The 25,630-nt window shown below is 51.9% G+C and overlaps 2 protein-coding genes across 3 annotated transcripts; one reads left to right on the plus strand and one right to left on the minus strand.

Moving 5' to 3' along the window:
* Window positions 1–6,325: 6,325 nt before the first annotated feature.
* LOC136569091 (myogenesis-regulating glycosidase-like) lies at window positions 6,326–8,504 on the plus strand. Its single transcript, XM_066569384.1, has one exon. It carries the CDS (start codon window positions 6,326–6,328, stop codon window positions 8,414–8,416), a length of 2,091 nt encoding a protein of 696 aa, XP_066425481.1. The 3' UTR covers window positions 8,417–8,504.
* A 3,045-nt stretch (window positions 8,505–11,549) lies between these two features.
* On the minus strand, window positions 11,550–25,198 carry LOC136568800 (myogenesis-regulating glycosidase-like). Of its 2 annotated transcripts, none has more exons than XM_066568990.1 (2): window positions 25,110–25,198; window positions 11,550–18,139 (listed from the first exon to the last, which is right to left on the minus strand). In XM_066568990.1, exon 2 carries the CDS (start codon window positions 18,012–18,014, stop codon window positions 15,978–15,980), a length of 2,037 nt encoding a protein of 678 aa, XP_066425087.1. In that variant the 5' UTR covers window positions 18,015–18,139; window positions 25,110–25,198; the 3' UTR covers window positions 11,550–15,977. The 2 variants fall into 2 exon arrangements, with proteins under 2 accessions (XP_066425087.1, XP_066425088.1); XM_066568991.1 differs by lacking the exon at window positions 25,110–25,198 and adding an exon at window positions 22,476–22,573.
* Between the last annotated feature and the right edge of the window lie 432 nt (window positions 25,199–25,630).

Raw genomic sequence — 25,630 nt, forward strand, 5'->3', positions numbered from 1 at the left:
TCACTCACCACACACCAACTGCAGCCCTGTCTGGAGTGGGACAGGCATTGCTTTCCAGCACACAACAGCTGGCAGAGGTAGTGGAGACAAATATTTTGCTAGCTCTAAACTTGTGGGGTGCTCAGGGACTGCCCAGCCTATTACACTTTCACCCCAGCCTTATAGCCTGAGCAGTGTTTTGTGACACTGGAGACATCAGGAAGAGGCTTAAAATCTCAGCTCAATTCTTTACCTTTAGGGTTATCCCAGGAAAGAGATGGCAAAATTCACACTGTATCTGTGTGAATATGGAGTGAGGAGCACTGGGGTTCTGGGGAGTTTTTTCAGTATTTTAGAGGTGAAATCTTCCACTCTTTAAAGGTAACATACTTTGGGCAAGGTGGAGATGCTCATTGGCTTTCTTTTCAGCTCTCTGGCCTTTGGCAGGTTTTCCCTGCATTGGAACCTTTGATCATAGAGATCAAATGGCATCAGATGTTTAGGAAAATAACTACCGTAAAGATCTTGTATCTCCAAGAAGGAATGCAGGAGGAAAAAGAAATTTTTACATGCCAAAATACTGCCATGGCTGGGAAGTGGAGCTGGTCTGGGATAAAGTAAAGTAGACTGTGAGCAGCAGACTGAGTCTGGGCGGAGCCCAGAGCAGATGCACTCAGCCTGTCTGAGAGCCTCATCTCCCACTGTGGGTGCATAAGTGCCACAAGAAGTCCCACAGGTGCAGGCAGGAGCTGCATTGCCCAGGACCCCTCACCCTGCCAGGCACTTGGCTTAACCCATGCAGAACCTGAAGCATCCCTCAAGGACCCACGTTGTCCTGCCCTCATGGCAGGTCTGACTCATTGTCACAAGAAAATAGCAAGAGCGAGCAGTTCCCCTCCAAGAAAAGCCTTCAAGAATTGAGCCTCTTTATCTCTTTTCTATTGCAGGCAGCTCCCAGGAGCTTTGTCTCTCAGAGGAGCTGCCAGCTGAGCCTGGGTGGGAGCCTTTCTCCTTAAGTGGGAGAAAGCCCAGCTGGGCCCCAGGTGAGTACCTGGCTCATTCCTTCACCTGGCATGAGCTCAGCCTACTGACTTCATTCAAAGCAGACTGAGATGACAGCACCCTTTCCCCCCCCGCCATTTTCCTGTATTTCCACAGTCCCCCAGACTGCTCACATGGTTGCAGCTGTGGCACACAAGGACCTTTTCTGCCCTCACCTGTGCTTTGCTAATCCCTCCTTGTTTGGTTTGTTTGAGGGGAAAGCACCTCAAAATCCCCCTGGAGCTCCTCAGAAGCATTGATCCTGGTAAATAGGGTCTGATGAGCTCGGTGTACCCAGGGGATGCCTGATGACAAGTCACCCCACAGCCTGGGACAGGTCTGGCAATGGTCCCTGGGTTTCAGCCTGGGTCACTGGCTCGGCAGATGGAGCTCCTTCCCAAGGATATGGTCAGAGCAGCTCCCAGGCTGCAGTGGGATGCTGTGGCCACTACTGGCAGCTTGGAGCAGTGCAAGGACACTGTGTGCATCTTGGGGAGTCAGAGAGAGACCTGAAACGGGGAAAAAAGTTGATTTTGCAAGGCTTTTTTCTGCTAGCTTCAGAGGAGGAGTTTGAACAAGAAGACAGGAATGGATCTTCCAGATCCTGTTCCTATAGCAATTAGGAATGAAAGACCTGTGCAGTAAACTCTACCTTTTTTTTTCCCCAGTACTGAGGGACTGGAATCCTCTGGATTAGGAAAAACCTCAGGTAATATTACTGCTCCAGATCTGAGCTGGCTTTGCAAGGTTCCAGGGGGTTTATGACACTGTCAGGCTTGCACAGGGTAATCAGCTTTGCAGCAGCACTCTGTACAGGCAGAAACCAGCAATGTCTGTGCAGCCACCTTCATGCTGAGGTGAGACAAAAGCCCCCCAGGCATCAGGAACCATGGGGAGCAGGGCAGAGTCCCCAAAATCAGGATGGCTTCCAGAAATAGGCCTGCTCAGAGTTGTCTGGTGGTGTGAGCTGGTGAAGGTCTCTCCATGTGCAGGGTACAGCCAAAGGCCTCCCAGCTGGTCGGGCTCTGTGGCTGGCATGGGGTTACTATGAACCAAACTGCTGCTCCAGCCCAAGGTGCTGGGTGAGATCCTCACAGGCCAAGGGTTGAAGCAGTGAGGACAGTCATCCCATCCATCCCTGGAGCTATTGGGCGCTTCTAAAAGCCCAGACCTAGGGTGAGGGGTGCACTCAGCATTAGGGCTGGTATCCTCCCTGCTCCAGGACACAAGGGAGTGTATTTGCAGGTGGAGCAGGATCCTGCACCACTCTGAGGGACAGGCTCTGACTGTGTCCTTTCTCTCCACCTGCTCGTGCTGCTGCAGGTGTTCTGTAAGCACCGTGTGCTGCTGGCAGAGATTTTGTTGTCCCTACCTGCACCACATGGACTGCAGAGCAATGTCACTTTACCCTATGCAGCCACCCCCCAGCCACTTCCACCTTGTGTTAAGCCTTGTCGGGCTTGCAGCTAATCTGTGGCAGCTCATGCAATAACCTTGGCTCTCCCTCCTCAGCTGCAGAGGCAGCAGATGCCTCTTTCCTCACACCATCTATATGCATAGGAAAAAATGGTGAGGAAACCTCCCCTGAGTCCCTTTATTGTCAATAAATCCACCATACACTACCCCTATTTGTCAAGCTGCTGCAGGAAATGAGAGCTAATGGGAACTGCTTTCTACTTTGCATGACTTTTCTGCTAAAAAGGTCCATTTTAAACAGTCTAAAAGGGCTTGGTAAATGATTAATCAGTTCTTGCAGCATTTGACAGGGCAGTAGTTTGTTTATGGCTTATTATGTTTAGCTACCTATGGGTCTTTCTGCTAGGACATGTTGTATAATCTCGCTAAAAGCACCTGATAGTGACTAAGTGTTTGATAACCTATAAAGGGAACTTCAATATAGAAAACTGCCATTCTGTTTAAAGGAAGAATTGTTTCCTGATGGGTTCTTTAAAGAGTGATGCTCTCCCTGAACCACCAGGAAGGTAAACATATGCAGAATCACAGAATATTCTGAGTTGGAGGTGACTCTCAGGGATCATCCTTTAGTCCAATTCTTATGTGAGTGGCCCATCCAGGGATCAAAATCATGACCTTGGTGCTCTTAGCAGCAACTGAGGCAGCCTCAGAGTCTTAGAATGCTGACAATCTGAGGATTCAGGAATCACATAGCTGTGATTCCTGAATAGAGGCCTGACAAACTTTGTGACACAAGTGTCAGGAGACTGGGGGAGGTTCTAGGGATAAATTTGGTCTGGGGGAAGGAGACTCTGAGGGTAGGTGCATAAGGGGTTTAGGGGTGTAGTTGCCCTTTGAGCTGGCTGATTTGTGTTTCGTCACTTGAAACCCTTGAAGCTCCCGTTTGGCTATAAGAGGGTCTAAAGTCCTGGCTCATTTTCGGCTTATCACAGCTATGTCAATGTTTAATCTGTGCATGCTAAGTGCTGCTAAGATCCTTGGGGTGAGGAATCCTGGCTTCTTTCAGCCTGGGCGACAGACAGGCCCAGATCCATACCTGATTAGCACCTGATAAAGCAGCCCAAATATAACACAGCAGTGCTGGTGTCCAGGGTACATCTGGCTTCCAGGGCACTGTGGGAGAATTCAGCACAACCTGCCTTGGGAGCACTTGCACTCTGGGGGGGGTTAACAAAGCACTCACCAGAGCACAGAGGCTCTGCAAGGACCAGTTAAGTATTCTCAGACAAGGGTCTCCGTGATGCCATAAACCCATGGATGGAGCAAGGATAGGGCTGGATCTGGGCTCTGGATCACCTCTGTGCACCCCTTAGCAAAAGTCCTTCTCATCACCCCTGGGCATCACTCAGGCTGACAGCTAGGCCAGCAGATGTTTAATGCTTTCTGGAGACATAAGCTTTAAAGGATGGGAGTGCAGCTCCAGAAGCTCTTCTACCCTGGTGGAATCTCTGCTAGGAATCCAAATTTCATCCTCTGCTGCCTCCAGAAGTACCAGTGCCTGCTGTCCCCACAGACCACTCACATCTCTCCTCTTCTCTGTGAGGGGAAGGGCTGGGGTATATATATGGCATCCCACAACATCATAGGAGTGAGGGAAACCCAAAAATCCCTGGAGACAGGATGGCTTGGCTCAGGAATTCCAGCTTGCTTGTATATGATTTTTCTGCCCCTGATCTTCTGCTCCTGGGGAAATCAAGGGATTTAAAGCAACTCTCTGGGAGTCAAATCACTGCATAGAAAGCTTGCAAACTTCCCTCACATCCTTTATTCTTGGACAGATTTTTGAGTCATGATGTCCATGTGTTCTGGGGTTTTTAATGTGTTGCTTAATATAAAAAAAAAGAAGAAAAAAAAGAGAAAAAAGAAAAAAAAGACAGAAGAAAAAAAGAAAGAAGAAAAAAGAAAGAAGAAAACCTTCTCTTTCCACTTCTTATTTTTTCACCCTGGAAAATGGTGCAACTTGTCTTAAAGGGAAGTCCTGTCCCCAGGCTGCTGGGACGGTGAAAGGAGGAAGGAAGAAGAGGAAGAAAGCTCCTCAGTCAGCAACTGAGGACTGACTCAGCACACAATAACACCTTCAAAATGAAAATGTTGTTTTGCAAAAACACGAGGGTTTCGCTGGAAACCACCCGGGCTGGAGCTGCAAAGCCGTGTCAGGAGCCAGGCCAGCACTGGGAAGCTGCCAGCTCTGAGCCCTTTGGGGCTGGCAGAGTGCCCTGAGCATGTGTAATCCAACCTGCTCCCCAAAACCACCCATGTCCTGGATCACCATCTCTTTGGGGCAGCAATAACCTTCCTTTTCTTACCCTCCTGCCCTGGCCAGGGCTTGCCTGAGAACACTTTTATCCACTCCAGCTCTTTTTCTCAGCTAAGTCTCTCTCATCCCAAGAATGCACTTCAAAAACTAACCAGGCAGTTAATTTGGGTGGTTTGGGATCTGCTGTGATCGATCCAAAATGTGTTGACCTCTGGCATTTTTAATGGCTCCCTGGGTGCCTTATCATCTCTGTATATTTAGACGCCGATGTCATAGTGACACGGGTAAATACACCCAGCCATTTATTGCTGGGCACAGATCAGATGAGCAAGCTGGCTCCTTTTCCCTCTCTCCATATAGGCTGCTCCTGCAAGTTTTCATCCTGTCAGATCATACAGACCCCAGGAAGTGGCCAGGGGAGCCACAAACATGGTTGCACAGAATGCATTGTCTCGAGCCTCCAGCCTCAGTTTCTCCTGCCTGTGTTTTTGTTGGCAGTAGATACTCAGCTGTGCTGCATTAGCTGGCTTGGTGATGCTTGATGCAGCTGGAACACGTCACCTTCTGTGCATTTCTCAGCAAAACAAGGTTTTGATGTAGTCCTGGTCTTGCAACAACTTCAATTTAATACACCTATCGTCATACTGTGAACCAAAACATCTTCCAGCTCCACTGCAGTGTAGCATCTTGCCTGGCATATGCCCAGCAGCTACCGAGTGGTAATAAATTAGGAGAACTGAATGATAATAAAAATACAGAGACAGAGATGTACTGGAAGATTCCCTTTTCCCCCTGCAAGGGCCAGAGGGGCTTTCCTGGGGTGATGGCTTTGGAATAGGTAGCAGGGCAGGCAGTTGAAAGGAAAGAAAAACACATCCCCACAAACACACCCCCACATCCCCATGCAGTTCAGGGAAGGAGCAAAGTGCATAGGGAGATAAAACATCTTTTGCCAGCTGCATCCCTGGGAGTGTGGTGGGGAGCAGCAGGTGGGGGCTGGAAACTTCAGTGCAGCATTTCTCTGCCTTTGTTTAATGCAGGGAGGTTGTGGGCAGGAGAGGAAATCCAGCAGGGCTCATAATTAATGTAAACACAGATCAGCCTGTGATGTCCAGTTTGTATGCTCAGGCAGCAGCCCCTTGCCCTGGCCCCATTCTCCTCCAGGCTCTAGTCTGACTTTCATCCCTTCATCCTTGCTCTGTGGGACAGAGCGAGGCTGCAGCCAAGAGAGGGTCATAGGAATCCTGGCACAGACATGCTCCAAAAAAGCTCAACACAGCTGCCAGTGAGCAGGCTGCCACTGCAGAGCGAAGTGAGCCAGAGACAGAGGGCAGGGAGGCTGGGCTGCGGACAGAGCAGAGGAGCTGCGGCCTTCAGCAAGATTTAATTGGCTTGTTTTGGTGTTTATGACTGTCGGTTTTATGAAAAACCATTGCAGGTGTGAGCAGACAAGCTTTGAGAAGGACATTGTGACAAAGCTTCATGCAGCATCTTGGATTTTCATTTAATCAGCTGGAGTAAAAGAATTCAGCAGCAAAGTTGCTAACCAGGTGTTGAGGCTGCAAAGGGATAATGGACACTCGGATTACCCACCGCTCGGGAAAACATGGAAACTTTCCAAAGGACGGTGCCAAAGAAGGGCGCTTGACTGACATTGTAGCACCAGTGAAGCCCTCCAAGGAGCTGAGGCCGATGCTGGGTGCCATCCTGCTGGGCCTCATCCTGTGCATTGCAGCGGTGGTGGCCTGGTGCTACTACACAGTGTCCCTGAGGAAGGCGGAGCGGCTCAAGACGGAGCTGATGGACCTGCGGGCGGACGGCTTCGTCATCCGCAACCAGCACGGCGAGGTGGTGTTCCGGCTGGCCTTCCGCTCGGGCAGCCTGGACCTGGAGTCGTGCTCCAAGGAGGGTGAGATCCTGAGCTGCTCGCGCTCGAGCCGGGGCCCGCTCAACTTCTTCATCCAGACGGTGAAGCCCAAGGACACGGTGATGTGCTACCGCGTGCGCTGGGAGGAGCTGGCGGCCGGCCCGGCCGTGGAGCACACCATGTTCTGGGAGGACGCCCACTGGTACGGGGGCTCGGAGATGAGCATCCAGCACTGGCCCATCCGCCTGGCCGGCTACCAGGAGCCCGTGCCCTACGTGACCAGCGACGTCTACTCCTTCCGCGACAGCTTTGGCGGCATCCTCGAGCGCTACTGGCTCTCCTCCAAGGCGGCGGCCATCAAGATCAACGACTCCGTGCCCTTCCACCTGGGCTTCAACGCCACCGAGCGCGCCCTCTTCTTCCAGGCCCGTTACAAGGACTCGCCCTACAAGCCCCCACCAGGCCAGCAGCCCTTCCCTGAGCTCAGCTACCGCGTCTGCGTGGGCTCCGACATCACCTCCATCCACAAGTACATGGTGCGCAGGTACTTCAACAAGCCCTCCAAGATCCCTGCTGAGAACGCCTTCCGGTACCCCATATGGTCCACATGGGCCCTCTACAAGAATGATATCGACCAGGATAAAGTTCTGAATTTTGCAAGAGACATTAAGAAGTACCATTTTAACTGCAGCCACATAGAGATTGATGACATGTACACCCAGGCCTATGGAGATTTTGACTTTGACCCTGTCAAGTTCCCCAACGTAACAGAGATGTTTGCAAAGCTGAGAGAAGATGGCTTTAAGGTCACTCTGTGGACTCATCCTTTCATAAACTACAATTCCTCCAATTTTGGTGTGGGGATTGAGCGTCAGCTGTTCATCAAGGAGCCCACGGGGCGGCTGCCGGCCATGGTGGAGTGGTGGAACGGCATCGGGGCCATCCTGGACTTCACCAACCCAGCAGCCCGTGACTGGTTCCAGAGCCACCTGCGCCAGCTGCGGCACAAGTACGGCATCTCGTCCTTCAAGTTTGACGCGGGCGAGACCAGCTACCTGCCCAAGCAGTTCAGCACCTTCCGCCCGCTGTCCGACCCCAGCATCTGGTCCCGGCGCTACACGGAGATGGCCATCCCCTTCTACGAGCTGGCCGAGGTGCGCGTGGGCTACCAGTCACAGAACATCTCCTGCTTCTTCCGCATCATTGACCGCGACTCTGTCTGGGGCTACGAGCTTGGCCTCAAGTCCCTCATCCCCACTGTCCTCACCATCAGCATGCTGGGCTACCCCTTTGTCCTGCCAGATATGATCGGAGGAAACTTCCTCCCCAACAAGACAGAGGGGGCGGCTGAGATCCCCAACCGGGAGCTGTATGTGCGCTGGCTGGAGCTGTCGGCCTTCATGCCCTCCATGCAGTTCTCCATCCCGCCCTGGCTCTACGACAAGGAGGTGGTGGAGATCGCCCAGAAGTTCACGCAGCTCCACGAGTCCCTGGTGGCCCCGCTGCTGCTGGAGCTGGCAGGGGAGGTCACCGACACGGGCGACCCCATCATCCGTCCCATCTGGTGGATCTCGCCCCGCGACGAGGCCACTCACCGCATCGATTCCCAGTTCCTCATTGGGGACACCCTGATGGTGGCTCCTGTGCTGGAGATGGGCAAGCAGGAGCGCGATGTCTACCTGCCAGCGGGCAAGTGGCGCAGCTACAAGGGGGAGCTGTTTGAGAAGACCCCGGTGCTGCTCACCGACTATCCCGTTGATCTGGACGAAGTTGCCTATTTCCTCTGGGTTTCCTAACAGGCTCCTCTTCAGCTGTGCAATTGGTGATTAGTTTACTAGTGGCTTTAATAACCTGGGAATTTTCATAATTTTTAATGCAGCAATATTTCAGAGTGCAATTTGAAGGAAACACTGACACTTCTGTTCTGTGTGGCAATTGTTCTACATATAATTTATTAAAATGTATTGGATGGGTGTCTTTGTTACTGCATTGAGACAAGTGTAATGGACAGAAACACAGTCTCTGCTCATAATCTTTTCCCACCAAGAATTGCCATGCACGCTTCTTCTGTCTAAAGGCAATTACATGGTCTTCTTTGTTACCCAGTTTCACAGATGATCCCCATGGACATTGAAAATTTCATGTGCTTAGTGAAAGAGGCAGCTGCAGCAAAGTACTTTTTTTTTACAGAAAGCAGTCTGTAGTTATCTTGAAGAGGAAGGCACCAAATTTGCAGCCTGCATATGAGATGGGAGCTGATGCAGGAGTTAGGAGTTTGCATTTCCCATGGCCTGAGCTATCCAAGCAGCAAGAAAGCTACAGCACTTGCTAGTGCTGTGGCAGCTATTTTCTCCCTTTTATAAATTACTGAGAACCATGTCCATGGTCTGCATTCAGGTAAGCCTATAAAATGTGGTGATATCTCATGGCAGTCAATATTAAATCCTAGTAGCAAGTCATGCAGAAGTTTATACTTAGTAGGCTCCATGTGTGTTTTAGGACCATGTTTAGGACAAAGGACAAAGGTGTAATCTGTCAGGTGTCAGGAGAGAATATGGCCTCCTCAGAGAGTTCAGACAATTAACAAACCAGCCTGAGTACCAGGCTGCCTCAATTTCCCCACTGAGTATGTTTTCCCATCCTGTGTTAATGGAGATCCCGGTCCATGACAGGTGGATCCTTCTGTATCCTTTGGCCCACAGAGGTGATCTCTCCAGAATGAAGGTGTCCCAGCAGCTCCTGAAGGCTTGGGGTGACCAGGCTGGCTGTGAAACGCTTTCCACTCTTGGTCTAATGTTTCCTGCTCTTTTTAAGCAAAAAGAAATTTTAGGTTGACATGACTAAGCAGTTTAAGAGAGTCTAAGGATCTCTGGGCTGCCATGCGCCTTCCCAAAGTGGGAGACAGATCACTTTGCTGGCTCCAGCACACTTCCAGTGGGCATTTGGGAAGTAAAGCTGTTTGTAGCCCCAGGGCAAGAAAAAGCTTTGGTTTTTAGGGGTTTGCCCATGGGCTGCTCCATACAAAAAGTAAATGGGTAAAGTAAAGTAAGTAAACAAAATGGGTCTGGGGAACATTGTACTCAGTCGAGAGCTTGTCTGGTACCCAGAGGAAGCAGATCTAAAACTGGCTCAGACCTGTTATCCATCAGTAGGTCCATTGTTCCATGAGGACCCTGCATGGACACAACAGCAGTGCCAAGTGGGATGAGCCAGAACATCTTCTAGGTGCCCCTGAAAGCAGCTGGAATTGCAGTAATGCTATCGCTGGTGTGGCAGTGGAGAGGGAAAACCAGCCTTAATGCAGGGATGTGAAAGGGAAAGCAATGTTCAGTCTGGCAGTTGAGCTCAGGGTTAACAGGACAGCACTGAATCCTTACCATGGGCTTTCTCACATGCCAGGATGGTAGTTTCCAATGAGGCATCTCCCTCAAGTCTGAGAAAGTGTTTCTACATTTGCTGCTTCGAAGCTCCAAATGGTTCCCCATAATGGTCTTGGGGGAACCAGAGGATCCCAGGGTGGCCCAGCAAAATTCCTCTGGATGTTGTTCCTGCACTTAAAAAAACTTTTCTGCAAAGCTCATGCCCACAGTGCTGAGAGAGGAGAGAACCAGACTCTATCACCCTCATACTGTACCTCTGCCCCTGTGATCCATGTGCTCTGCATGTGCACAGCTCTGCCACCCACCTGCACCCCAGGCTGATGGGGAGAAAAATAGGCAACACTGAGACTTCCTGCAAACCCTGGGGGTGATACGGGATGCCTGGTCCCATGGCTGAAAAAATGTCCCCCCATCTCCTTCCAATCTGTCCCTCAGTGCCTTTCCCTGCTGCCCAGCTGAGCCACAGGAAGCCACAGGGGACAGGTGCTGGAGGCATCCTGTGAGCAGGTGGCTCCACAGACACCTCTCCACACCCTGCCACACAGGGGCTGCGTCCTATTGGAGGGACATCTTGTTTGCCTTGCTAAGCTTCAGTCCTGGTTGATTTTTTACACTCCAAGTGCTGTGCACGTGCTCTTTGCTGGAGGTGCTGGTGACATGAGACTCTCCTACAGAACCTGGCTCACCACAGGCTGCCTGTTTTTTGGCAGGGGAAGTTTACTGCCTTCTTTGATGACTGCTGAGCTGAAAAACACCCAGCCCTACAGGCAAAATAAAAAACCCAAACAAATAAAAATCTGTTTTTCTCTACTTGGCCTCTGGGGTTTTGTGTCAGCACAAACCATATTCATGGCTCTCCTGGCACAAGTGATCTGCAGGCTGGCAGCTCCTGCCTGGATTGAGGAGGCTGTGCTTTTTCCTGAGGCTACCAGCCTGGCCATGTGCCCAAAGGAGCTCTGCTGCTGTCAGTTTGTCCTTTCACCACAGTCACCCCCAGCCTTGGGCTATGTCTGCCTCTTGGCTTTTTCTTACTTTTAATCAAAGCTGTGATTTCAGGCAGGCGTGGACACGCTCACCGCTCGGGTCTCCTGGGCCAGCAGCCACTGCTCTGCTATCACCCATAGGCACCTCCTTGAAATCCAGTTTGCAACAAATTGGACTTCTGCTGTAGCTCCTCTGGGGTTTGGATTTTGCCATTAACACTCCTCCCTGTGCAATGCACAGCTGTGGATGTGTTTTCAAGCACTGCCATGTAGCTGAGACCCAGCATGGAGCTGATCCCACTCACTGCCCCCATGTCCATGGTGAGCCTCAGACATGCTGTCTACACACCGCACCAGGTTTTGTGAGGATGTAAACCAAACTCAAACCCAAAGCACCAATTCTAGGAGGACCTCTGTATCACTGAGGATCTCCTGCAAGGCTATGAGGGCCCTAAGTTGTCAACTTGCCCAAAGGTCTTCAGCAGCTCCAGCTTCATCCCCCATGTGATCATCAGCCAAGTGTATGGATGGCACTTATACCCAAGGAAGAAGTCAAAGGAAAAGCATTGGGAAAATGTCTTTTATTGCAAAAGGAGTGAAGTCTCTCTCAACCCTCAAGCCATGCTGTATGGGTTGGCCACTGCTAGTGATGCCCAATGGCATAAGGCAGCTATGGTTGGTGTGGTGACAATGGAAAGGGAAGGAAAACATTGTTTGGGGCAAAGGGGCTGATGTGGGGCAAGGCAGGCTCCTAAACGAGTCTCACATGCTCCATTCCTGGCCCTCCCATAGCCACAAACATCTACTCCATCCACGTCCTTGCTGTCAATGCCATCTGGAAAAGGGAACCATGGGGACAGTGGGAACAGTGAGAAAGACCTTCTGGAGAGCCAAAGGGAAGCTGAGAAGAGGCTCCTCTTGCTCATCCCTTACAGTCTTGGTGTGTGTCCTTTGAGAGCAGCATGGACTAGCAAATCCCCAGACTCAGTGTTGATAAATCTTTTTTGGGGTGAATGTCAATAGAAATAGGGCCATGACCCTAAAGGTGGGTGTGGTCCCCACTCCTGGGGGCTGACACAACACTGGGGTCCACCTGGACATGGCCTTTTCATGGCCAGCCCTAAGGCACAGCTAGTCTCTGCTGTCAGGACCTAAGGGAGGACAATCCTCAATCCAGTGGGATTGTCTGCCACCACTGCAGACACAAGAGTGAGGTTACTGCCAATTTTTTCTTTTAAAACATACATAAAAGCTGCAAGCTTTAAATAAAACAACAATCTTCACCCTGATTTCAGTGAAGACTAGGGTAAGAAAAGCCCCAGATCTCCCTGAACCAGCCAACCCACCAACTTGGTACAGATGGACATAGTTAAACTTCTTTTTGTTTTCCAAAATTTTATCTCAATCAAGGTGATTCATGTTACAGTTCATACCAATTAGCAGTTAGAAAAGTGGTTAAAAACAGACCCACCAGCATTACAGTCTGACAGAGGATAGCATGTACAAACACAAGCATCCAGAAAACCTGATTCACAACAGTGCAAGCTTCAAAATTCAATCACATAAGCATCATGTGTGAAAAGGCTGAATCCAACTCCCAAACCTTGCCTGGGGCTTTTTCTTGGCTGAGACAAGCTAAACCCAGCTTTGGCCTGTGACCCATGGCATAAATAAGAGGAATATCCCTAGCAGCAGTTCCCAAGGTATCTGTGCAGAGCTTCTGGTCTGCAAGGTCCGAAAGATCCTCAAATGCTACAGCATAGTGTTAGAAATAGTGGTTTTGGTAAAAAGTTGGAAAGGCCATCTAGAAGCCTGTGAGACAGCTTAAGGCAGCACTGCTGAGGCTGTCCCCAACATCAGCTCATAGTCCTCTCAGCAGCTTTACCTTTTTCCTTGCTGGACCACTGAACAGCCATGTCCACTTGTGCCCTAATTACAGCATTTAGAAAAATAAGGATATTCTGTAATCTTACCCATTCATTGATATAGTTAAATAAAAGAAAATGATAACTTTGTTAATAAAAACCTTTCTTTTTCAGGGGAGGGGAAAGAAGACAGTGTGTCTAATGGAGAATTTCCTCCATGACCTTCCTGACAGTGCCTGAAACCACTGCAAGGAGATTGAAGGCACTCATCTGGCTGCAACCATCATCTTAACAGTAGGAGGATACTAACAGAGATGCTGTGTTTCTCTTCACACAGCCTCATCCCTCATGAGTGATGCACACAGTGAGTGGCACAGAACCAGGGAAAGAGAAGACAGTGTCTCATGGTCATGCCAGGATCCTTCCCATGAAGTCCTGTGCCAAGAATCCCAATTCTGCACTGGCAGCTGAGCTGTGCAACATCTCCTCCACCTAACTGACACCTTAGGTTTTATGTTTCTTATTTTCCAGATTCTGTACTGCATTAGTATATAACTCTGAACTCCATATAAAGTGTTAGCAAGTTCTCCTCACAGTTTAGGCAGACAAAACAATCCTTTTCCAGCCTGAGAACCAAGGACACCGTTGCAGCTTCAGGCCCAAAAAGTATAAACAGCGAATTGAGGAGAACAAACTGGGAGGATGGGACTTCACAACCTGAAGCTGTAATGGGACAATTAACCCCAATATGGAAATGGATCAAAACTTATAAAAGTGTGAAAACTCGTGACCTGTCGTCCATCTTGGCTGGAGCCACAGACAGGCCCTTGTACTGCCCAAAGTGTATCCTTGAAGGCCTTTCTAATAAATAACTATTCCTTTAATACTGTCTAGCCTCTGTTCTAGGTAGTCTCTTAAGGCATCATAATGACTCCCATGCCAAGGGATGGCAAGTATTTATTTAATGAGCAAAGGTTGAAAGGGAAGAGCTGGAGCCCCTCAAAGCTTGGTCTTCATGCATTTCTAGGGCTGCAGAAGCTCCCTCCACACTTGGCCATTCTTAAAGGCTTTGGCCAGACTCATCTCCTCACCTGCAAGCCAGGGCCAAGTCCTGCCAGTGCCCTGATGAGTGACACTGAGGTTCCAGGATTAATTCCTTGCCAGACGGTGTCTGTAACTTGTAACATCACCATTTTCTGCACCAGTGGCAGAGAAGAAACTTGAGTCCTTCAGAATTAAAAGCTCAAGAAACAAACAGGCTTCAGGAAACGCTTGTGCTCCAGCTGGCCAGGGACCTGTAAGGATCCCCTACATCTCACTTTGGGATTAAATTATACAGAGGAGATTCAGGTCTTCAGGGAGTCCATGAAACCAGACTTCCTCACTTCCTAGCTACAAAAGCACTTCAGATTTTACCCCTAACACCGAAATTTCTCCTCCTGCACCCCATCACAACCCTCAAGCTTAGTACATCTCCTTTTCTGCCTCCTGAAAAGCTCTGTGGCTGGAGATGGGCTTTGAGAAAGATCCTCATGGTACCCAACCCTACCCAAAACAAGCACCATCTCCCTGCATGGCCGACTCCTGCCAGACCCATGCCCAGCCCAGACACAATTCCAGGAGAAGCCCCACAGATGCTGAGCTGTCCCTGGCTGGCTGTAGCCTGGGCAAGGTGCCCAACCCTTCCCAGCCATCACAATTCAATTCTGCAGAAGCTCATTAAAAATTCAGGGGTTGACACATGTTCCAACTGGGACAGAGCTGGGAATTCTTGCCGTCGGGAAGACTTCAAACCTGTTGGCCCTGCCTCGGGTCTCTGTAAATGCATTTTCCCATACAAAACCAAATGGGAAATCTGCTGAAGACGCAGCTGCTGGGGACTTGGGGTACAGGATGACATCACCCCACATGCACCCCAGGAGCCTCTGACAGCAATCCCACCTCCAGCAACACCAACACTGCCTGAGAAAGCTCCCCAGGACTCTCCCAGGGAGAGACAAGGGCTGACTGAGGAAAAGCCTCAACAAAATCATCACCTCTAACGGCGACCTGAGATGGGTATTAGCTTAACTCTGCGTTAGATGAGAACATTTCCGTGGGTGCAGTGAGAACAGGCGCTGGCACGGACCCATCAGTTAGCAGAGCTGGTGTTTTCCACCCACAGGCTATCGGCAAACGGTGCTGTCAGTCCACGACACGTGCTGCTTGTGGGAACCAGCTGCTCCCACGCAGTGTCTGGGGACAGCTTTGCTCCAGGCAGCCCTTCTGCCAGCAACAAACCTCATCTGTCCTTAAAAACCAAAAAGGATGGAATCAGCGGGATAATCATGTAACCAAGTGGGGTCATAAGTGCTTTAAAAAATGGGACATGCTGGTAGAGGCGGTGCTGCTCCAGGAAAGGCAATGTTGATGCCTCGGGCAAAACACACGGGCAAGAGCCTTGTAGAGGAAGTCAAATGGGTGAGCAGGTGGGATGCAGCTGTCCCAGCAGGAAATAAGCGACCCATTCAGTTATAACACATGGACATCACTTGAGTGACCTGGCCTGCCTGGCACCCAGGAAAGTGGGAGCATGGGGCAACTGTTAGTCCAGCGCCATGCCAGGCAAAAAGGGGAAAAAATAGGTGATATTTATATATATGTAACTCTATTTGCTTTATGCTCTTAAAAATATCCATTTGAATATATTTTCCATATTAAAAAACTTACAGCAGGCTGTGCTGTAGCAATCCTCCCACAGCACACACCCCAATACCCAGTGCAAGGTGCTCCCACAAGACTAGGAATGCTCCCCACTGCCACTAAGCAACTTCCAACACTTGAAATCCTTGAGAATTGAAAAGGTACTGGGTTTACCATGTGTCTGCAGACAAACTGACAACTCCTTTCTGACCTATACAGATAAATTGCTGCCTACTGTAATCCAATCAGAGCCTACCACAGGACCCAAATTTAAAAAATGAAGACCAATCCCCAAATTAAAAAAAAAAAAATTATCCCCAAGAACAGTGAAGTTGATTTAGTTCCCTTCCTCCAACCCAGTCTCAAATGAAATGTGCAATTAGAGTTATTATTTGTTAGACAGTCCTAGGTAAGGCATGGTTATTCCAAAGCTGATTAAGAAGCCTGTTAGGAAACCCAGAGGAAATAGGCAACTTCGTCCAGATCAACGGGATAGTCGGTGAGCAGCACCGGGGTCTTCTCAAACAGCTCCCCCTTGTAGCTGCGCCACTTGCCCGCTGGCAGGTAGACATCGCGCTCCTGCTTGCCCATCTCCAGCACAGGAGCCACCATCAGGGTGTCCCCAATGAGGAACTGGGAATCGATGCGGTGAGTGGCCTCGTCGCGGGGCGAGATCCACCAGATGGGACGGATGATGGGGTCGCCCGTGTCGGTGACCTCCCCCGCCAGCTCCAGCAGCAGCGGGGCCACCAGGGACTCGTGGAGCTGCGTGAACTTCTGGGCGATCTCCACCACCTCCTTGTCGTAGAGCCAGGGCGGGATGGAGAACTGCATGGAGGGCATGAAGGCCGACAGCTCCAGCCAGCGCACGTACAGCTCCCGGTTGGGGATCTCCACTGCCCCATTAGTTTTATTGGGGAAGAAATTGCCTCCTATCATGTCTGCAGATATGAAGGGGTAGCCCAGCATGCTGATGGTGAGGACAGTGGGGATGAGGGACTTGAGGCCAAGCTCGTAGCCCCAGACAGAGTCGCGGTCAATGATGCGGAAGAAGCAGGAGATGTTCTGTGACTGGTAGCCCACGCGCACCTCGGCCAGCTCGTAGAAGGGGATGGCCATCTCCGTGTAGCGCCGGGACCAGATGCTGGGGTCGGACAGCGGGCGGAAGGTGCTGAACTGCTTGGGCAGGTAGCTGGTCTCGCCCGCGTCAAACTTGAAGGACGAGATGCCGTACTTGTGCCGCAGCTGGCGCAGGTGGCTCTGGAACCAGTCACGGGCTGCTGGGTTGGTGAAGTCCAGGATGGCCCCGATGCCGTTCCACCACTCCACCATGGCCGGCAGCCGCCCCGTGGGCTCCTTGATGAACAGCTGACGCTCAATCCCCACACCAAAATTGGAGGAATTGTAGTTTATGAAAGGATGAGTCCACAGAGTGACCTTAAAGCCATCTTCTCTCAGCTTTGCAAACATCTCTGTTACGTTGGGGAACTTGACAGGGTCAAAGTCAAAATCTCCATAGGCCTGGGTGTACATGTCATCAATCTCTATGTGGCTGCAGTTAAAATGGTATTTCTTGATCTTTTCAGCAAACCGCAAGAGTTTATCCTGGTCGATATCATTCTTGTAGAGGGCCCATGTGGACCATATGGGGTACCGGAAGGCGTTCTCAGCAGGGATCTTGGAGGGCTTGTTGAAGTACCTGCGCACCATGTACTTGTGGATGGAGGTGATGTCGGAGCCCACGCAGACGCGGTAGCTGAGCTCGGGGAAGGGCTGCTGGCCTGGTGGGGGCTTGTAGGGCGAGTCCTTGTAGCGGGCCTGGAAGAAGAGGGCACGCTCGGTGGCGTTGAAGCCCAGGTGGAAGGGCACGGAGTCGTTGATCTTGATGGCCGCCGCCTTGGAGGAGAGCCAGTAGCGCTCGAGGATGCCGCCAAAGCTGTCGCGGAAGGAGTAGACGTCGCTGGTCACGTAGGGCACGGGCTCCTGGTAGCCGGCCAGGCGGATGGGCCAGTGCTGGATGCTCATCTCCGAGCCCCCGTACCAGTGGGCGTCCTCCCAGAACATGGTGTGCTCCACGGCCGGGCCGGCCGCCAGCTCCTCCCAGCGCACGCGGTAGCACATCACCGTGTCCTTGGGCTTCACCGTCTGGATGAAGAAGTTGAGCGGGCCCCGGCTCGAGCGCGAGCAGCTCAGGATCTCACCCTCCTTGGAGCACGACTCCAGGTCCAGGCTGCCCGAGCGGAAGGCCAGCCGGAACACCACCTCGCCGTGCTGGTTGCGGATGATGAAGCCGTCCGCCCGCAGGTCCATCAGCTCCGTCTTGAGCCGCTCCGCCTTCCTCAGGGACACTGTGTAGTAGCACCAGGCCACCACCGCTGCAATGCACAGGATGAGGCCCAGCAGGATGGCACCCAGCATCGGCCTCAGCTCCTTGGAGGGCTTCTGCTTCACTGGCGTGAAGTTCTCTGGCAGGAAGGTGTACATGGCGCTGCGCTTTCCCTAGAGCTTTCTCCAGCACAGTGGGAAGGAAGCACGCCTGGGGTTACCAGGAGAAGACACCGGATTGTTAGGAGAGCTCCCACCTCCACCGCGTCCCAGAACACCCATCTCTGAAAAAGGAGAGGATATAATTAGTCTGAGAGAACCTCTGAATCAAGGGACAGCGTGTCATGCACTTGCTCCCCCCGGCCTCCTCTGCCCATCTGTGACTTGCCAGGAGCTGTGTTCCAAGTAGCAGACATCATCTCCAATTACCCTGGGCAAGACAACACATGCAGGGAACAGCCTGAGCCCGACATGGGGAACAACCCTAGGGCAACAAGGACCAAATCATTCCCACATTTAATGGCTTTTTGTTGTTGGGAACACCTTCAGTGAGTCAGGAGTGGAGACTGAGTGGCAGTAGGAGGCTGAACAGGAGCCAGATCAGGAGCCCACTGAGAGTGTCTTTAAGAGAAAGGCATAACTGAGAGCTATAAAAGACACCACATAATGAATTCCATGCAGCCAATCCTAATTTTAATCATATTGCCTCCCTGGCAGATTTAATTCATCTGCAGCAACATCCCTTTCTTGTCCCAAGCATGTCCCAACTGCTTCACTTGGGTGATGCTTTGCACTGAAGGTGAGTAAATCCCTGCTTCTCCACAGCTCACAGAGAGCCAAATGGGGTTGGGGTACAAGTGGCTCATGTCTGGCGTTGGGGGGCAAGTAAGGCGTAGGGGATGCAGTAAGTAGCACAGAATGGCTGGCTCCTGCCATGTGCTCAGAGCTTTACAGCAGATCTGGGTGGAAAAGAACTTCCAGCTTTTCTGGAAGAAAAACTAACCTTGTAGGAAGTGAGCAGTGGGCCCAGAGGGCCCTCCCTCCATCCAGCAAGGCTCCAGCTCCAGTGTTTCAGCTCCATCCCACTCCCCCCTGCCCGGCCCCCGGGAAGTGGGCTGTGCCAAGAGCCTAATGGCTTTTCCTTGGCCAGGGCCTGGCTGGGCTCCGCCAAGCATAACGCCGGGATCCAGGGGGGAAAAGTAAAGTAAGGACATGGGAGAGCGAGAAACAAACACAGCTGCAGGAGGAGCAGGGGAGGGAGAGGAGCTGCAAAGCTGGAGAGCAGCTGCCTGGTATCTGCCTGATGCCAGCAAACACAGCCACCTCCTCCCCAAGCTCTGGGGCTGTAAACCTGCTGGCTGTGGGCAAACCAGAGGGGAAAAAACTCTTTTGGGGCACAAATGAAACCAGTTGCAGAGACTCCCTCTAATAAGGTTGTTTTTTTCCTTAACAAAAAGGAAGAAAAAGATCCAAAATGAATTACAAAAGTGTCTCCCTGCCACAGGCATGGCAATCTGGAACAAGTGGATCCTGTGCCTCAATAGATCTTTCTCCCCAGGAAAGGAAAAGTAAAGCAGAAAGAGGTCCTGAATGCCACCTAAGCTTTGTTGCTCCACTACAGTGATGGCTACGTGTAAACCCACAGCAGCATCTGTGCACACGCTCAACAAAACATTCTGTGTTTATATCCATCTTGAAGCACGTATTGGACACGACCTTGCAGTTGGGGGAACTTTTTGTGTGGCCAGATGGGTCATCCTAACCTTCCCCGGGGAGCCAGTAACTTTCTAGACAGCCAGTTGCTTTAAATGGGATTATAGAGGCATTAGGAAGTGATTAGCCTGAACAGGCGATAGGTTTAGTTAAACAACTTGTCCCACAGCCAACTCCCACAGAGCCCTCACTTGCCAGCAGGGAGCTCAGTCACGGGATGGGGACAGCTCCAGCCACTCCAACTGTGTCACCCAGCGCTGGATCCTGCCTCCCACGAGGGCAATGGGGCTCTCACCCACACAGTATTTGTGATGCAAGGCCAGCTGAGCCCAGCCAAAATTGGGCAATAAAGGCAGAGAGGAGGTGATGGCGGAATGAGGCTGTGTTTGGGAGAAACCTTCATCCCTGCCTCAATTCTTCCTTGGCTTTAAGGTGAAGCAGAAGGACCTTGGCCAAAACTAGCAAAGCTGAGTGAAGCCACAAAGCAGCAGGATGCTTCCAGAAATACAGACAGGTATGCTGAGCCCAAACAAGGCCTCACCCTCAACATTGGCAGGTTTGGGGATGCCAGAGAGAGAGAGAGAGATGGAAACAAATACCTGTGACTCTGGAGACACGCCTGTGTCTCACTCGTGCCTTATCTAGGGACTGCAAAGCTCAAGATGGGAAAAAATAAAATGCATCCTCCACCAAGCAGGACTTGCAAATTATTTTGGAAAATATATTTTTTTGAAGTTTTCACATCTTCTTTACAAAAAAAGAGGGTAAAATAGTGTTTTCTTTGCCAATTCTCATTCAGGGTTTTAAGCCCAAGAAATATCTGATACTGCTGCTGTGGCTCCATCTAAAATTGACAGCAGCTCTGAGGGCTTCAAGGAGTTTCTGGATTTTTATCTCCCTTTCAGGAAGCTGGTTTATTATTTATGAACTTCTTCGAAGCTGCTCTATTTTTGGCTGTTTCTTTCTTTCCCTCCCCCCTCCCAAGGACTGGAGCTCATGGCACACATGAGGGAGCCATCACTGCCACTGTCAGTAGAGAAATAGTGTTTTTTAAGAAAGGTTTTGCAGCCTCTTGAGTCCCTTGGACACCGACCTGCCTCAGAGAGATGTGGAAGCTGGATGATTGAGCTGGTGGATTTAATTCTGCTCTGACTGCTGTGGCTGGGTCAAACCCCGTGGCTGCTGATGGACACTGCCCACTTGGACACCATTTCAACAAAGATGCTGAGAACAGTGTTTGCAGGCATCACTCAGCACAGTGATGGGCCAAGGAGGTCTCCAAAAACAATCTTGGTCTCTGCCCTGTATTTTTTTGCCTTGTTAACAGAGTGTACATCCTCCAGTGGGAGATTTGCTCCGTCCCAGGTGAGAGCTAAGTCTCCCAGGATCCCCGGAGATGCCTTCTGCCTCTCACTCACAAGCTGCAGCCTGCAGAGGTGCCTGCTCATGCACTGCCTGTTTCAACAAATATTTTTTCTTTTTGTGTAATGCTAACTTGTTATTTTGCTCCAAGATGACATTGTGGCGACCTTTAACTCCTCAAAAAAAAAAAAAAAAAACAAACAAAAAAAAGAAAGCGAGAAGGGAGAGTGTCAAAGTCAAACAGCATGTTTGCAGCTTGCTGCGCCGCAGCTTCCCAGCTGACCCAAAACAAAGCTTTTTCTCTGTGTTCTGTGGAAGCAGTGAGTCGCCTTGCCTCAACTCGAGATGAAAGCAAAACATCTGAGCAGGACACACTTTATGGAGTAAAAATAAAAATCCATTTTTTGACCGCTTCTATTTTTACCGACACCACTGCTAACCGCGGGCTGCGAGACCCACAGCACCACTAACCCCAGCCACTTTGCAATTAGGACATTCATTGAAAGAGGGTCAATAACATACAACTGGTCTCTATTGCCCTGGCAGGGTCAGGTCTGAACCATGCTAGGGGCCAAGCTCCTGCTGGGGACACACACCCACTTCCCACACTGGGATGCCAGGAAACCCTCCCTCTTCCACTGCAAGGTGCTGCCGCCTCCTCCCCAAACATCTTGGCAAGAGTTGAGCTCAGGAAATAGTACAGAAACACTGCAGATTTTACCAGGAGGCATCTCCAACCCCACACAAGTGCAGGGAATGAGGACAGCGAGTTAAGGGAGAAACGCCTTCTCTGCAAAAAAGCTGTGGGAGCAAAAAGAGCCTCCACGTGCCCTGTCTGGAACTGCCTGCAGGGAACCTGCCCTGACAAAGGGACTTTGCACACCCAACACAGGGGACAAACAAGCCCATCCTGGGGGTTTAATTTCCCTTGGAGGGCTCTGCAGCAGAGCACTAGAGTTCTCTGGAGGGCTTTTTGGAGTCAAATAGGGTGAAATCACTGCTCCTCCTGCTTGGTGCTGATGGGAGCAGGTGGGACGAGTGGGGCACCTTGGTGACAACACTGGCACAGGGCACAGGGCTGCTCCTCACACACCCCGATTCCACATGGATCAGAGGCACTGATTCCCCCTTAATCCTGTGGATTCCCCCAAATACTAAGCTGGATCCCTCTGGGGGTCTGGGTTAATCCCTGCAGTACTCAAGGCACCTCGGGGGGCATGTGTGTGACACAGACACCCAGCCCATGAGCCAGGGCAGCAGCTCTGCCTTTGCAGGGACAGCCAGGAGAACACAGTGCCCCAGAGGACCCCTCACCTTCACTGTCCTTGCTGTGGGCAAGGGAGTGGAGCAGGGATGGACACACTGCCTGGCCTGAGGGGCTCCTGCACATGCGGCATTGGGGGGACTCTCTGCACCTCCTGCAAAGTGACAGACCCTTGCTGTCAAGGGCTGCTGCAAATTCCCCCCCTGACTCAGCTGCTGGACACAGCCAGGCCCATGCAGGAGGCACCTCATCCCTCCGGGGCACGGTGCCCCAGTGCTTACCTGGCCATGGCTTCCTGGGGATCCCCGCCTGCCGCCTGGCTCCACCACAGATGTCTTTTTAAGCACATAAGAAAGGAGCAGCGCTACCTCTCCGCGTCCCCGGCAGCTCCATCCTCTCCATGGCGCGGGGCGTGCCGGTGCTCGGAGCCGGGCGCTCCGGGAGCAGCGGGTGCCCGCGGGCAGGAGGAGGGGACCAGCACGTCACCGTCACCGCCGTGTTTTCTCAGCTCCGTGACGGATGCGTGACCAGCCAACCCTCCGGCCGGGGTGTGCCAAGGCGAGCGGAGCCCGGCCGGGAGGGGCGGCCGCACACGGGCGCTGCTTCCACCAGCTCCGGCTCCCGGAGCGCCGGGACCCAGGTGGCATCTCACCTCCCTGCCAGGTGAGCGGGAAGGGCCGGCAAAGGCGCATCCCCTCCCTGCACTCACAGGAGCGCCACAGTCAGAAAGCAAAACGAAAAAAAAAAAAAAAACAACCAAAAAACAAATCCAATAGAGGGTTTGGGGTGGTTTTTGCTTTCTCCCCCAAATCTTGCAATTTTAAGCAGAGTCATGATCCAGAGGAGAGTAATGAGGCTGACTTGTGAAAAGAAGCAAGCTGTGCCCCACTGCTACTGGCTGGTTTGTAAGATAGGATTTAAACAGCACTGGGCACTTGGAGGATAAACCCCAAATCCAGGGTGGCCATGTGAATGAATAAAGAGCTCATCTGCAAAGTGCAGACAGGCTGCCAGCACCTCGCTCTGTCTGCAAGAGGAGTTGAAGCTGTGGCATCAGCCCTGCCCAGCCTTTAATACATTCACCTTTATTACAGGAATCGTGACTTTGCAGCCCAGTTTTGTCCTTTAAAGTTTCAGCGTCAAGTGATGCTCCAAACCCATTTAGTCACCTCATCCAGTGTTCAACCATGAATACAAAGCAGTCACTGGGATCCAATTCTGGCAGCAGACAACTTAATATTTAACACCCCTGACAATTCCCCCTTTACAAAATCCTCTTTCTTTGTTTTTCACCCCGTGCTAATTACCAAGATGAAGTTTAAGAGGATGGGTTTTCACTTTAACCCTGCACACAGCTCATGGTGATTTTGTCTCATGACTAAATCATGACCAGAGGCTTTTGCTTTTCCCTGCCTGGAGGCACATCAGGGAGCCTGAATTTATCTGAGCCACAAAAATTTGTGGAGACTTGAAAACAAAATTAGTCCTTCTGGTCCACTTGTATCAAAGAACATTGGGCACGAGAGAGAGAAAGCTCCAGGGCTCTCCCTTTAAGAACATGTCCTTGTCCACTCTGGAGAAGTCCCACAGGCTCTGGGGGAGCTGGAGGGAGGGAGCCTGGCTCTGAAATTGTGGCCTATGGAGTAACCCTGAGCCCAGCAATCAGCTCCTCGGCACCTGCAGGGCCATCAGATCTTGTGTCCAACAGTGGCAAAAGCAGAACACCAAATACTGCTGCAATTAGCTTATTTCATTTGCCACTTTTGCCATGTGAGATACACTGCCACAAAGATTTTGGCGTCTTTGCCACTGTCTGTTGCCCCCAGCCCATCTCTGGCTGGTACCAGACGTGTGCCATCTACCACACCATCACTCCAACAGCCTCTCCCCAAAATGCATGTCAATTTCACTGCTCATCTCTGTCCTCCCACCCCACAAGTGGGACTTAGTGCCCCATTTGGTCACACAGATTCTTTCTTCAAAGAGCTGACTCAGCCCTTTGGGAGCGCTCAGCGTTTCGGATGCTGATGCAGGCTGAAACCTGAGCCCACCCAACATCCAAACACTACAACACGATATGGGGGAGAAATGGAAACCTAAGTACATCCCTCTGGCACAGCCCTGCCGATTTTCCAGCCATCGAGCCACCATCAAACTTCAGGCACTGGCAGCGCCAGAGAGCTGTGGATGGCTCACGATGATGGGCTGTTTACGCAAGTCCCGGAATTTGCATCCGTATCCAACAGTTGGTGACGCTGGACAACCTTGGCCCAAACACAATCATCAATCCCTTTAAGTGCTCCCTCGCAGCTCTTCCATGTGCAGATCCAGCCAGGCAGACACAACCCCATAAGCGTCACTCTCCACTGGGATGTAGGTGTCTGCTTGCCAGGCATTTGCCCCTTGGACATCAAGAGTATCCCAAGGGAGGAAAAGGAGAAGAAGCTTTTGTGCTTTCTGACAGCTTTGGCTGCTCCTTGCCATGGCCAGTGACAGTGGAGCTGTCCCAAAACCTACTCCAAACCCAACCCAGCATAGAGCACAATGAGCTGCCTATGCCCATCTGCAAAGTTTTCACTGCCAACATCTTATCAAGCGGCAAAAGTTGAAGCTACGCTTTGTAAGTGGTGCCGGGGACGCGTCTCCCGGCTCCGCTCATCTTCTCTGGGCGGCCAGGCTCCCACCCATCACGGAGCCCACGCGGTCCCGGCACGGCGGGCTGCGCAGGGCTCGCTCCCCGGGTCCGGGCAAAGCGCAGCACCTTCACCCCGCTCCCCGCGGGCCTTCCCGAGCCATCGCCGATGCCGCAGCCCGGGGTCTGCGCTCGGGGGACCCCTCGCCCGCCTCCGCCCGCACCCCCCGAGCCGCGCTTGTGCCCCCCGCCCCGAGCGCAGCCCCGGGAGCCGCTCACTCACCGGCACCGCCGGGCCATGGCCGGGTCTGCCGGTCCGGGGGCTCCGGGCTCGGGGCTGAGCGCGGTTCCGGGGTTGGGCGCTGCCCGCCCCGCCCCGGCTCCCGCCCCGGACCGGCCCACGGGCCGGCGCTCCCCGATGGGAGATGTAGTTCGGCCCGGGAAGGGCAGCTCCGGGGCGGCGGGGCTGGACCTGCTGGGGGTGTCCGGGGCTGCGTGGGAATGGGGGTGCCCCCGGGACTGAGATGGATCGCGGTTTGGAGTTGGCAGGGCTGTGCCGGGATGCTTTCGGGTCGGGATGGGCTTTTCATGAGATGCTTTGGGACTGGGATGTGCTTTTCATGGAATGATTTGGGGCCGGGCCAGGTTTTTCAATGGGATGCTTTTAGACCGGGGCATGCTTTTCACGGGATGGTTTTAGTCTGGGATGGGGTTTCAGGGGGTTTCCCTGCTCCCAGGAGGATTGGGGTACTGCTTGGTGTGGGCACAGCACGGCAGGCTGCTGCCACACTGGAGTGGGGGTCC

Source organism: Molothrus aeneus, chromosome Z, assembly GCF_037042795.1.
Source record: "Molothrus aeneus isolate 106 chromosome Z, BPBGC_Maene_1.0, whole genome shotgun sequence".
In the NCBI taxonomy this organism is placed as follows: Eukaryota; Metazoa; Chordata; class Aves; order Passeriformes; family Icteridae; genus Molothrus; species Molothrus aeneus.

Bases quoted from the DNA above. Each gene is read 5' to 3' on its own strand.
- LOC136569091 (XM_066569384.1), top strand. From the start codon at position 6,326: ATGGACACTCGGATTACCCACCGCTCGGGAAAACATGGAAACTTTCCA.
- LOC136568800 (XM_066568990.1), bottom strand. From the start codon at position 18,014: ATGTACACCTTCCTGCCAGAGAACTTCACGCCAGTGAAGCAGAAGCCC.